The 12939-nt window shown below is 47.9% G+C and overlaps 1 protein-coding gene across 2 annotated transcripts; it reads right to left on the reverse strand.

Moving 5' to 3' along the window:
* Positions 1 to 9221: 9221 nt before the first annotated feature.
* Positions 9222 to 12321, reverse strand: LOC119356825 (protein COFACTOR ASSEMBLY OF COMPLEX C SUBUNIT B CCB4, chloroplastic-like). Of its 2 annotated transcripts, XM_037623812.1 has the most exons (9): positions 12143 to 12321; positions 11563 to 11774; positions 11307 to 11485; positions 11094 to 11193; positions 10812 to 10885; positions 10411 to 10592; positions 10272 to 10342; positions 9950 to 10033; positions 9222 to 9775 (listed from the first exon to the last, which is right to left on the reverse strand). In XM_037623812.1, exons 2-9 carry the CDS (start codon positions 11698 to 11700, stop codon positions 9722 to 9724), a joined length of 882 nt encoding a protein of 293 aa, XP_037479709.1. In that variant the 5' UTR covers positions 11701 to 11774; positions 12143 to 12321; the 3' UTR covers positions 9222 to 9721. The 2 variants fall into 2 exon arrangements, with proteins under 2 accessions (XP_037479709.1, XP_037479710.1); XM_037623813.1 differs by lacking the exon at positions 12143 to 12321 and having other exon boundaries at positions 11563 to 11788.
* Between the last annotated feature and the right edge of the window lie 618 nt (positions 12322 to 12939).

Raw genomic sequence — 12939 nt, forward strand, 5'->3', positions numbered from 1 at the left:
GTCACATTTAAGCCGCCCCAACTTCTACTTCAGAGGTTCAAAATGGCAATTTTTCCCCAACATCAAAACTGTTGAGCCGGCATCCATCTTATCAGATGAATGTATTATCTCCTTGACCCGGCGCACCCAATGGGCTGTAGATTCTCCATCCTCTTGCTTGCAATTGGTCGGGTCCATAATCGACATTGGCTTCTTACATGTATCCTTAAAGTTCTGGATGAACCGTGCCTTTAACTCTGCCCATGAACCGATAGAATTGGGTGGCAATCCTTTTAACCAGGTCCGAGTCGTTCCATCTAACATCATGGTAAAATACTTGGCCATTGCAGCATCGCTAACCTCCAACAGCTCCATAGCCATCTCATAACTCTCAATCCAAGCCCCCGACTGTAAGTCAGTCGTGTAATTAGGCACCTTACGAGGCCCCTTGAAATCCTTGGGCAACCGCTCATTGCGTATGGCTGCGACCAGGCAAGGTACGCCTGTGGTTCTTGTGGCCACTCCTGCCTCAATCGAGGTTGCTGGATAAGCCGGAAAGGTTTGGTGAGCCGCCTGCTCTGCTACTATCTGAGCCGCCTGTTCCGCCTCTTGACGAATCCTCTCCTGATCCGCCAAGTTAAGGGCTCCAGCCCACACCGGCTCATGCCTATATGGCCGGTTATGGCGTTGAGCGTTACTTGACATTTCTGCGGACTCCATGTGCCTACTGTAGCTCGGGCTCCGGCTTGGGCGAGGGGTTGAATGAATCCTGTCTCGATTGTAGGAGTATGCATCCTGCTGGGCCAAAGCTGTCTGAAGTAGTTCTCTTACCCTCCGGGTTTCAATGGCTGCTGGCGAGTTGCTTTCCATTGGGAGAGCTGCCAGACGAGCCGACGCTGCGATGAGGTTTTCCATAGGGTTGGAGAAGTGACCCGGAGGTGTTGCTACATAACAAGGAGGAGTTGTATTTATGCGCCGTGGCTCCATGGTCCGTGGCTGAACCGGTGCACCGGGTGTCACGACCCGGTTTACTTCCGGTGGGTTGCTTCCCCTAGCTCCGGGTCTGTGGAACAGGTTCCTTGGATCCAGCATTAGAGGCAGACGCGACTGAGTTTTCTGATGTCTCCTCCTCATGACCTCGTTCAATGCATTAGGATCCACTGAGAGCCGGAAAGTTTCTGCTTGAAGCTGCTGGGCACGAGCATCCAGAGCTGCTCGTTCTGCTGCCATCTGGGTTTCCTCCGCGGCTAGATTTTCCTTAGCTTGCACCATCTCCTCCCGCAAGCGTGCCACTTCTGCATCATGCTGGGCTTTATCCGCCGGTTCTACCATAGCGGTTAACAGAGTCATCAGTTTATCCATGAGGTCCATTAGAACCTGAGCCAGGGGGCGCGCGGGGTCTCCTGACCCGGCAGCTGCCGACCCGGTGGCTGCTGCTGTCGCTGCGGTGGAGTTCTGCCCGGGCTGCGTCCCTGCCATGAAGACTTCGGCCCAATTCGGCGGCTCAAGGGGGTCCGGAATACTGTTGCCATCGGAACAGCCCCCGAGCATGCCATCTTGCAGTTGGTACAACGAGTCCGTCTCACCTGTTGATGATGCAGTATCAGAGAAGATGGTCGTCTCCCCGCCTTCCATCGATCCTTCGGAGTATTCGCCGCCAAGGACGCAGCCTACGAAAGCATGCTTCACAACAGATTGAACACGGGCGGACCCGACACGCTGAGCCGTTTCGATGAGGTTGGTGTGGACGTCCGGCTCAGGGCCTGACTCGCCGATCCGGCCGATGAAGACGTGAATTCCGCCGAAGGGGACCCGGTACCCGTACTCGATCGAGCCGGCCTTGGGGCCCCAGCCTTCATCGTCGATGTAGAGTTTGCCGCGATGACTCTTTGTCATCCGACCCACAGCGTATCCCTTGAGCCCTTCAAAGTCGCCCTTCAAGAACTCAAATCCACCGTGCGCTGGCCCCACGGTGGGCGCCAACTATCGTGGAGTTTTCACGGCAGATGTCCTAGAGCAAGTACTTAGTCGTAGGGCCATCGCACTAGGAAACTTAAAGGGGTTAATCGGGACAAAGGACACGAGAGAGTTTTTATACTAGTTCGGCCCCTTACGATGAAGGTAAAAGCCTACGTCTAGTTGGGATTGGTATTGCTGAGGTTTCGATCTCCAAGAGGCTCAACTCGCCGGCTTGGTGATCGACTTGGTTGTTTCTTGCCCTAAACTGCCACCGGGTCGTCCCCTTATATACACGGGTTGACGCCTGGTGGCCTACAGAGTCCTGGCCGGCTCATAACCGTGTCCGGCTCGGTGACTTCCCTTACATGCCTTTCCTTACAAGTATTTCCTTACATACGGCGGTTTACAATATCGGGCCTTAAGCCGGCCCCAGGCCTTTGGGCCTTCTATATGTTTCATAAACTATCATCTTGAATGTATATTGGGCTTCTTATGTAACCCGCCATTAGGGCTGACCCGGCCCCTCCTGGGCGGGTCATATTGGTAGTAATATCCCCAACACTCACCCTTTTTCTTGTGGTTTTGTTTGACTGCACGCTTGGCAGGAACAGTTCCCCCCTTTCTTCTACTTCTAATATATTCACATGCAATTCTCCTGTATGTTCTATAATTTTTTTGATGCAAAATAATGAAATGATTAAAATCCTATTGTTGTACAATAGAACTATAGCGGTAGTTGTTAGCACGTTAGGGCATCTCCAACGCTACCCCCCAAATCAGACACCTCATCCGTCCGCGAACACCGAGGGAGCTAGACACCCAACCATAGCCGCTTACAATTCAAACCACATCTCAACAAATCGGGCGAGTGCAAACTAGATGATTTTCATATAAGCCAGATGAAAACATTTACATTTCGGACATATTAGCTAAGCTATAATGTACTAGGCTAGGCTATTCTAACCTAGTCTATCGCCAGCCACTGAGGATCCCTATTCCCATGACATGTCTTCCCCATGTCAGACAACAAGCTCATAGGACGGTCGTGAGCAATGAAGGGATATGCTTCAGTGGAAGGGGAAGAGTAGCCTCCGCTTTCGTGAAGCACCGATAAATGTTGGTTTTTGGGGTAGGGGAAGAAGGTCACCATGGGCCCGTGGCCTACGCCCCCGCGAAGCGGGCAAGCCACCGGTTATGTAGGCTGGCAAGACGGTGGCGGTGGCCTTGATGGGACCTGTCGTGGAATTGTCACGACAGATGTCCTAGTATGAGGACTTAGTCGTGAGGCCAACGCGTCTATGTGGTAGCTTGAGAGGGGTTGAGCGGAATCGAGAGACGCAACACAAGACAGGGATTTAGACAGCTTCGGGCCCTGGGAAACATCATCCGGTAACAACCCTACATGCTGTTTGAGGCTAGGTCTCATTATCATCACGAGGGAGTCGTCATAAACCGGCTCTCCTCTTTGTGTCTAGCCCTAAGATTGTTTCTTCTTGCTTGTCCCTCTTTGGGGAGCCCTACCCCTCCTTATATATGTTGAAGAGGCGGGTTACATGTAGAGTCCAACTCAGACTTAAGACTTAACTATTCTAACTTATCTTCATGGGCTTCTTAACATCTTGGGCTTCATAACATCTCAGGCTTCATAACTCCTGGCAACCCAGTTATCACTGTTTGTCGGTTTAAGATGGTCTGCCGGTTTAAGATGGTCTGCCGGTTTAAGATCTGACTTAACTCCTGCCGGTTCACCACCTGCCTTAACACTTTGCCGGTTTACCACCTGCCGGTTTACCGTCCGTCATAGCCATCTGTCTTAACTGTCTGCCGGTTTACCAAGTCCCAACCGGTTTACAACTTCGGCCGGGTCATACCGCGGGGTATATCCCCGACATTAGCCCCCAGTTTAATTTGGATTTATCCATGTTAAACTGATCCTGAGCATCTTTGAATCCTTGTCATTTCCTTCTAGAAAATCCGGGTCAATAGGCAAGCTTCATAATCAATTTGCTGACATTGATTTGTCACAGAGAAATATTTGTGAAAAATAACTTCTTTGACTCAGCTCCCAATACTTAACAAAAATATTGGTGTTTGAAATACTCATCTGATCTTCAGCCGGTTTAAGAATGTAGAACTTTGCCGGTTTAAGAATGTAGAACTTTTGCCGGTTTAAGACTTAAACTTGCCGGTTTATCATTGCCAGTTTACAAATATTGATGGCACCGGATCATAATTGTAGTTAACATCCAGCTTGAAAATATACCTCTTATATGCCCATCACTTGTAGCCCCCAAGTTTTAAGAAGGTAGCATAGCAACAGCTTAATACTTGCTTCAAATATGAATGTCACAAGCTTGAAGAAATCCCGGTTGTTCATCTCAATCACCAGTCAGAACTGAGTATTCCATATATGTAGCCCCCAAGTGCCGGGTTGTCATGCTTGCAGCAACCTGGGACTTGAAATTGCCTTATGCTTATAAAAACTTCAACCAGTATAGCCCCCAAGGGCCGGGTCATTATGCAATAATGAGCAGGGACTTTATAGATATGATCATGTAGACTTGAACAGCAACGTGTAGCCCCCAAGGGCCGGCTCAATAAGATAATATTGAGCTGGGACTTTATATATACCTCACTGAGAATAACAGTATACGATGTAACCCCTATCATGGGGCTTGAACCCATGTCCACAAGGTTGAGAGCTTTGTGCTTTACCAACTGAGCAGTGGATCCTTCAATAATAGATGAAAATTTGTGTACCTTGAATTGTTTGACAAGAGCAATTGGTAGCCCCCAAGGGCCGGCTCATTGCGATGAGTCGGGTCTTCAATAAGTGAGCAAACAATGACTTTGCATTAGCCCCCAAGTGTCATGGTGCATGCTTGCAGCGACATGAGACTTGTGTATTTGATGTAATCTTAAGTTGAATAATGTAGCCCCCAAGTGCCGGGTCGTAAGCCTGCAGCGACTCGGGACTATTCCTTCAATTGTAGAATAAATCATATCCATTGATAATATGATAGCCATTGCGCTAAAGCGACTTTGAAAACCTTAATCATAATACTGGTTATTGATAACCATAATTAAAATACAGCCGTGTTGGCTATTAAAGATTTTGGATAATATAACCTGGTTTGAAAAACCGGTTCCTGCCATATAAGCCGGTATATACATGCTATGATGATGTAATGATGATGCAACGTATGATGCAATATATGATGATGTATATGTATGATCAAGAGGGTTTAAGCTATGGTTCCGATATGACCAGAGCCCCATGTAGTCATAATTATGGCATTGCGCCCATCAAGAGGTGTAGCTATGGTTCGAATACGACCAAGCCTCCAAGTGATTTCCCTGGTGCCCTTATGCTGATCAAGAGATGTAACTATGGTTCGAACCCATAGCCCCCAAGTGATTTTCCTAGTGGCCTTATGCCTATCAAGAGGTGTAGCTATGGTTCGGATACAACCAAGCCCCCAAGTGATTTCCCTGATGCCCTTATGCTGATCAAGAGGGTATAAGCTGTGGTTCGGATACGACCAGAGCCCCCAAATGATTTCCCTGGTGGCTTTAAGCCTATCAAGAGGTGTAACTATGGTTCGAACATAGTCCCCATGTTTGAGCTGTGATGTGCAGCAGACTCTCTTTGGCCCCGTATGATAATATTTGGCTTGATAGCTGGAGTACCGAAGTAACCAGAGCTGTGCTCTTATGATAATATTGGCTTGATAGCCAGATCAAGAGGTGTAGCTATGGTTCGAATACGACCAAGCCCCCAAATGATACTATGAGATGTGCTCAAGGGGCACCTATGTTTGAGTTGTGATGTGCAACAAACTCTCTTTGGTCCCCTTAATTTCTTCTGAGAACTCGAACTTGCGAGAGATTATTCTTTTGAACCAGAAATTCTTAAACCGGATATTGAGAGCTTCAAAACTCTGTGGGAGACAGCTTTCCCTTGAGCCGGATTTTTAAACCGGAATCCTTCTTCTTAAGCCGGAAATTTTCTGACGGCCTTTAGATTTTCACCAATATGGCGATTTAGGGTCCTGCATTAGATATCTTTGCAAGCCGGGGTAATTGCTCTTTTAAAAAAAGCAATACATAATATAAAAATATACTGGATGAATTTCACCTGATACGCCAGGCCAGTAATTATCCACCGCGGAGTTGATGATCACCATGGTGAAGCGGAAATAAATCATGGGTGAATCCGCCGTCGGAGCAGACAAATGAGTCAGCCGCGATATTATAGGCCGGTGCGGACGGGCTAGTTGTCCTCCGCATCGTAAACTGGCACGAACGGGCAAGTTAATCGCGGACGCGGTCCCGGCAAGCTGATGTAAACCGGGCCACAGGGACGGCGACTTGCACACATTCATTCACCGGGTGGTATGACACGGACGAAACGCCGGTGCTGAACATTGCTAGCGCGTGCTCCGTGCCTGTAATATAACGCCTCATTTGTAATGAACAATTGTCCTGCGTCAAAAAATATCACATGTCAAAGTAATTGTTCACACAAAAATTAATATGTGCTATGAAAACAAACCGACGAATATCACCTGATGTTTTTTGTTCGGACAACTGATAATCCGTTCATCGCGACAGAGGCGGTTTAAGCAGGTCGGCGACTCAATATGGTCCCGGCGGTTCGAGCAGAAACCCTCCGAGTTATTCTCCGGTTCTTTAAACACCCGGCACGGGCGATGCAGATGTATACGTCGCTTCCGACGCCGGCGCACGAGGGCCGGATCATACCTTGGCCATGAGTCAATTGACCTGATTGTTTTGTTCGGCGAGTCCATAGAGCTTTTTCTTATCTCTGCTTCGGGCACAAATGTCTTGACGTGCAATATTACATGCATATTTGCTCCGTTCATCAATTGGCATTAGCCTTACTAGTACTTTGCATTGGCTGGGATTTTCTTGTTAGGAAGATTGACTCAGCCTTAAGACCGTCGGCTCACGTGTGAACTCCTCAGCAGATCTCTCAAATTTGACAGCAACAACAGCAACACCACTCAGACCGTCTGTTCCCAATCAGCAGCTGATCCAATCCTTTCCTACTGAATCATATCTTCAAAATCAGTTTCTTCAGTCGCCACGGCTGCATAATCAACTGCTTGCTCTCTGCTAACAGCAGCTATAGATCTTATGGTCAGTATTGCAGACTGTACACATTGCCATGTCATTAAATCTATATTAACTTCAGAAGATAGCTGCCGCGGCTGACAAAATCAACAGTACATGAAGTAATTCCTTGGTTTCATATGCAGTTGGCTGATGTACGTGCAGATGTTGCTGAACCTGAAGAAAATACACTGAAGCCCGACAACGGAGGCAACTTGAGGCCGGGGCAGCCTGTCGGTGACTCTCAAACCGGTGAAGGCGCGCGGGGACGGCATCAACTCGCAGCTGTGGTGAACCGGCGCGCGGGGAGCAGCAGTAGCGAGTTAACAAGGCGGGTTAACAATGCGGCGCGGCAGGCGGCTCAAAGCCGGTCGGTGCGGCGGTTTACCGTGGCGACAACGGTTTGAAGAAGTGTGGCCGGCAGTAGAAAACCCCAGCGCGTCTTGCTTGCTCCGTCAGTGAGGCGGAGGAGACTCAACGGCGGCTCAATCGTAACGGCGGCGGTGTCCAAAATCAGTAGGCCGGCTCTGTGCACCCGCGGATACAGCAAGGGCGGTTTAAAGCATGGCAATGGGGGCGGTGGCTCTGTAGTTTTAGGCCGGTTCACCAGCAGAGGCGGAGTCGCGGTCACAACATTGAGGCCCGGCGGCGGTTTGAGCAGGCAAAACACTGCAGCAGTTTGGAGGAGGCGAGGCCCAACTGCAGCTTGGAAGAGCGGTGGCAGGCGAGGCGCAGGCACACGGCTGTGAAAGCCGCCGAAGGCGGCCGAGGTAGGAGGGCCGGTCCAAGTCGGCGGATTGGATTGCCACTGATGGCGGGTCAAGTGGTCGGCGACTTGCGCAAAGCAAGTCAAGGCCTGGCGGCGGCTACGGCCAAGTAGGTCCAAGTCAACATCTTGACGAGGCGTAAAATGGCAGCCCTCGGCGGTGCCGGCTCCAGTAAGTGCTAGTGTCTGCTCTCGGCCGGCATGAATGGACGCTGATGCTCCGGTGGAAAAGAGTGCAAGCACGTGAGAGGATTTTTGGTGGGTCAAGATTGTCGGACTCGTGCGTGTTAATGGTCCGGACTCCCGCGAGGCCTCACCCCCATTTGTGGGGAAAAGGATGTCTGAATCGGTCACAAACCGGTAAAGACTCGCGTTGGATGATAAAACACATCTGAACCGCGTGGTCTAGATGGACAGTTTAAGAGTCCACGTTGAAGATGCCTTTATATGGCTTCCCACGAATTCCAAAGATTTGAAAAATCGCATCCTCAATCGGCCAAGCCAGTAAAAGATAGGGGACCGTAGCAGCAGAAATTGACCCTAGTAAAGCATTTGACATACCCAGTAACATATTAATGTGTATATTTGAGAGCACAAACAATTTATCACGAAAAAAACAGGAATCACAGTTTCCACAAGCAGCAGGAGGAGATAATCCTTGCAACATGAACCCAAGCTACCCTTATTCCCATCAAGTGGCTACTCCGGGCAATGTAAGTAAGCAGCGCCTAGATGAGCAGCACGCCCTCTCCTTACCAAGGAGGATGAGAGCGGAGGTGCCCACCGGCGTTGGTGGATCTTCAGAGCGGGAGGGGACGGCGCAGACGAGGATTACCTAGTATGGTTTCCCGGTTGGTTTTAGGGGCCGGGGGAGGAAGCCGCCATTGGAGGCCGGACGGAGAGGCTCACCGGGGTTGGAGGAAGAGATCGATGCGATGCGTTCGAGGTTACGTATTCCATGTGGGGGTCATAGTTTTGCATGTGGTTGCATGCATCGATTGATACAGAGGCCAGGGGTTTTCCTCCTTTTCAAAAAAAAATGTGAGGGTCATAGAATATGTGTCAGTGCTCGACTCACGGGTGTCATGAAAATGCGTTTTGTGGTGTTTTCTGTTCAGAGTAAAGCGCCGCTGTACTGCAGGTTCCAACTTGGCGTGTAAATTTGCTGTCAAAAAAGAAATGTCATCAATTTCGCTCTATTAGTGGCCTCTTGCACAATCCCATTAATAAGTTGTTCATTGGTCAATTTTTGGTCATGGATAAGCATTCCAAGGCAAGTAAAAGGAAAGCTCCTCAATTTGCAGTTAAGCATGTTAACTGCCCAAATGCCACTCCTCTAAATCACAGACCACAATCATAACTTCACTCTTTTCTTTTGAGATTATCATAACTTCACTCTTATGATAGTTGATATGCATTCCTGACACTGCCTCAAAGTAGTACAGCAAGAATTTCAAATGTACTAGAATGTTTGATCAGATGGCTCCACCATGGTAACAGTATCAACAAATTAGGCACCACACATATAGTAAACGCACCTTGCTCTGCGTTTTCTAAAATCAGGGCTAAAGCCTTAACTGCCAGATTGAAAAGCAGGGCAGCTGCTTCCTCATTTGTGATTCATTTCAGAAACTTTGAAAGGATGGATCATGCACGTTGTTAGCGGTTGGGCATATATATAATCCCATAATTTTGGTCAACCAAATTTCGCCAAATGCCGAGTCTGTAATGTTAGGGTGTGGAAGATGTTCTTTTGTAAACTCCCGTTTCAGCTCCCACACGTACCCTGATGACTTCTGGGATCCAGTAAATATGGTCTGGGTGTATGGCCAATTAAGAGAGAAATGATCATCAATCGAATATCCAGAGAAGAATGTGAGCTTAAGACTTTGACAATGTAGCATCCAATTTGTCTGCAATCATACCAATCCATGCCTGCAAGGAAGATCACTGGATGATGAGTAATTGTCTGGCAAGTCTAGTGTTCAATGTGTGGTGCTCTTTAGCTTGTAAGTTATAGACTGGAGCTACATATTTCAGGAAAAATTATTAATTCAAGTATTCAACATAAAACATACTAACAAGCTCATTTTGAACGAAACAGTATACCTGATCAAGATTGGTGAAGCCCCTTATAGTGTCACCACCAATAACTGCAATTCCTTTGTCACCAATTGGCTGCAATATTAGAGCCTGTAGACCAGAAAAGTTGTAAAATGCTGTGCATTCGTATTTTTAGATAAACAAATGATTTGCATTTTGCATACAAGCATCTGTAAACATGACGCGGAGTTAATTTTTCTGCTATCCAAAACAAAAGGGAGCTTCAGGTCATCTTCTGCTTAAATGATACTGTGAGATGTAACCAAGTTAAATCGTCTGAATGCATCCTAACATCGAATAATTTATCCAAAATTAAACGAATTTGCACCTGTGTGTTAGCTGGTAGAAATGGCAGCTCAGTCCTTCCAGGATATAAAGCAAGATTTGCTAGATACGATTCTGCAAGAAAACCACGATGAAATTTCTGAAACCAACATAAAAACTTCTAAATAACAAACGGCACTCACGCTTCTTGGATTCCATGGCACTCTTGTAAAGGGAGCCTTGGATGAACCTCTGTGCATCCACAGTAACTGCACTACCATCTTGTAGAGAGGCTGCAGCAACCCCAATTTGAAGAATGCAATTACCTCCATACACAACAACCAATGATTTGCAACAAGTTGCAGCCGTCAGGGAATCCCATGTCCTATTTATAAGAGAATAAGTAGCATCTAGCTTCACAACATGAATTCCTTCATATCAAATAAGTACTCAACACAGAACTTGGTGAGATTGTTTAGTTCAGGTTCTGATGAAGTCAGCTTCACAACAGAAAATCTAGTTTGTTTCTTGTGTAAAATGAAAACAGATTTTTTTTAATCAAAGTAAAATAAAACCATAAACCGAGCATGAGTAGAATAGTTACCAAAGGAGTTCATGAAGAGCAGAACTTGATACATCCGCATCTACTCGCTTACAATTGACACCTCGAGGAACGACCTGGCATAATTTAACATGGAGAAATCACAATACAAATTAAGTCCAGGAATCCCAATATGAGACAGATCAAGCTATAAGATAGTACATGCTCCCTCCGTCCCCAAACAAGTGTCTATCTTAGTACAACCGTGTACTAAAGTTAGTATAAAGTTGAGAAGTTAGTACAAAGTTGAGACACTTATTTTGGGACGGAGGGAGTAATTCTCACCTGAGAAATGGTTTTCGGGCGGATTGACAGCCAAACAAGGCCGGCGAGAATATCAGTTACAGAGAGCGCCAAGGTGAGTATGTCCGCCCTCGACTGCGAACTGTTTGGAGAACAAAGAAAGACCAAATGAGCAATCTTGGGGATCTACAAGCACCGAGGACAGAACGGAACTGCGGGCAGAAAGAAGAGAGCAATTTGGTAGTGCAGGGAGACCTGGAGGCGTCGGAGACGGCGGCGATGCCGGAAACGGCACGGTTGAGGAGGACGGCGAGGAGCGACGCGCCGCCGACGAGGATGGGGAGGGCGCGGACGAGCGTGTCGTTGCTCCGGACCCAGTCCCCCACCCACTCCTGCCGCTGCCGCATTGCGCTGCTGCATATCCTGTCCCCTCGCTGCGGATAAGAAGCGAAGAGTTTACGCAGCGGGGGAGAAGGGGAGCAAGGAGAGGTGAAGGGAGGGCGGCACCCACGCTTGGCGGAGGAGGCTGCGGCGGGAAGAATGTTATGGAGGGAAGCCGGCGGCGGCGGCGGCGGCGCTGGGAGGAGACCGGCCGGGGCGTCGATGGGAGCGGAGCGAAGGTACGGCTTCTCAGCAGGCTCGTCTCCATGTGGCTCTGCTCAATCAGAATCCAGTGGAGTTTGCTCCCGAATGTTTTTGGTACTCCACCTCAAAGAAAAAAAACTGACAACAAATATTAGTACATGTGAACGTTCTAATTAGTTTACCAATAGCACATAGAAATAGATCAAAATGGCCTAATACGGTCTTACAGGAATGTAAAATTCTTGTCGGAGGAATGGATGTATCTAGACATATTTTAATTTTAGATACATCCATTTTTATGCATTTCTCCGACGAGTATTTCCGGACGGAGGGAGTACTAGACAATTTGCATGCTTCTGAATATGTAACTGGATTATATTCAGATTGTAGCTTAGAGGTCCAATATGTTCAGATATTTCAAACAGTGCTTGTCTGACATGGTAATGATGCATCATTCATCTTTGTTACTGAAATGGGGAATGGAGAGGGTGGACTGAGGACCGTACCTGCCCCCGGCCTCCGGACAAATCGGGGCGGCTGACGGCCTGAGCCTACTGGGCGTCTGGGCACGACGGCCTGCTGCAGACTGCCGACTGGCGCTGGCGATAGGGCCCGGCGACGGCGACACGGCGAAGGCGCGAGGCAAGCGGCCGGCGGCAAATCGGAACGAACGCCTAGAGGAGCAGAGGGGAATTGGTTCGGGGACGGAAGAGCGAGACGGGAGAGGCTCCTGTGCGTGAGTAGGCCGCCGGTCCGTGGCTGGACGTGGAAACTGGAAAGGCCGCGGCCGGTCGTTCCACTGGGTGTTGGCTTTGATGGAACGAGGTCATTCTGAATACCCGTAACAAGTTTTGGTAGAAATATCGTTTTGTTTTGGGCTATAGAAAAGAAAACAAATTTCTGACACTATATAAGAGAAAAGGTGTGCCATTTTTTGTCAGAAATTTCTCTTTTTGTATTTCCCAAAATACAAAGTATTTCTTTTTCAGATTTTTACGAATGTGTGTATGTATTCATGTATTTGATATAAGATTTTTTTAAGCAACGAAACTGTGTTTTTTAAAATTTTCAAATACCGGGAGCCCTGGAGCCCGGTAGTTGCAGGCACTTTTCGTCGTTTCTGTCCATCTCCTGAAGCGGGTGTAGTAATTGCGACGTCACTAGCTTTGACTTGAACTTGATAAAGATTTCCCTGTCTTTTCTCTTTCGGATGAGATCTCACAAATTTTAGAATAGACCACATCCCTTTTTTTCAGTTGTATTTGACCCAATATTTTCTTTAGACTTGCACAAGTTCCCTGTT

The sequence above is a fragment of the Triticum dicoccoides genome, chromosome 2A, assembly GCF_002162155.2.
Source record: "Triticum dicoccoides isolate Atlit2015 ecotype Zavitan chromosome 2A, WEW_v2.0, whole genome shotgun sequence".
In the NCBI taxonomy this organism is placed as follows: Eukaryota; Viridiplantae; Streptophyta; class Magnoliopsida; order Poales; family Poaceae; genus Triticum; species Triticum dicoccoides.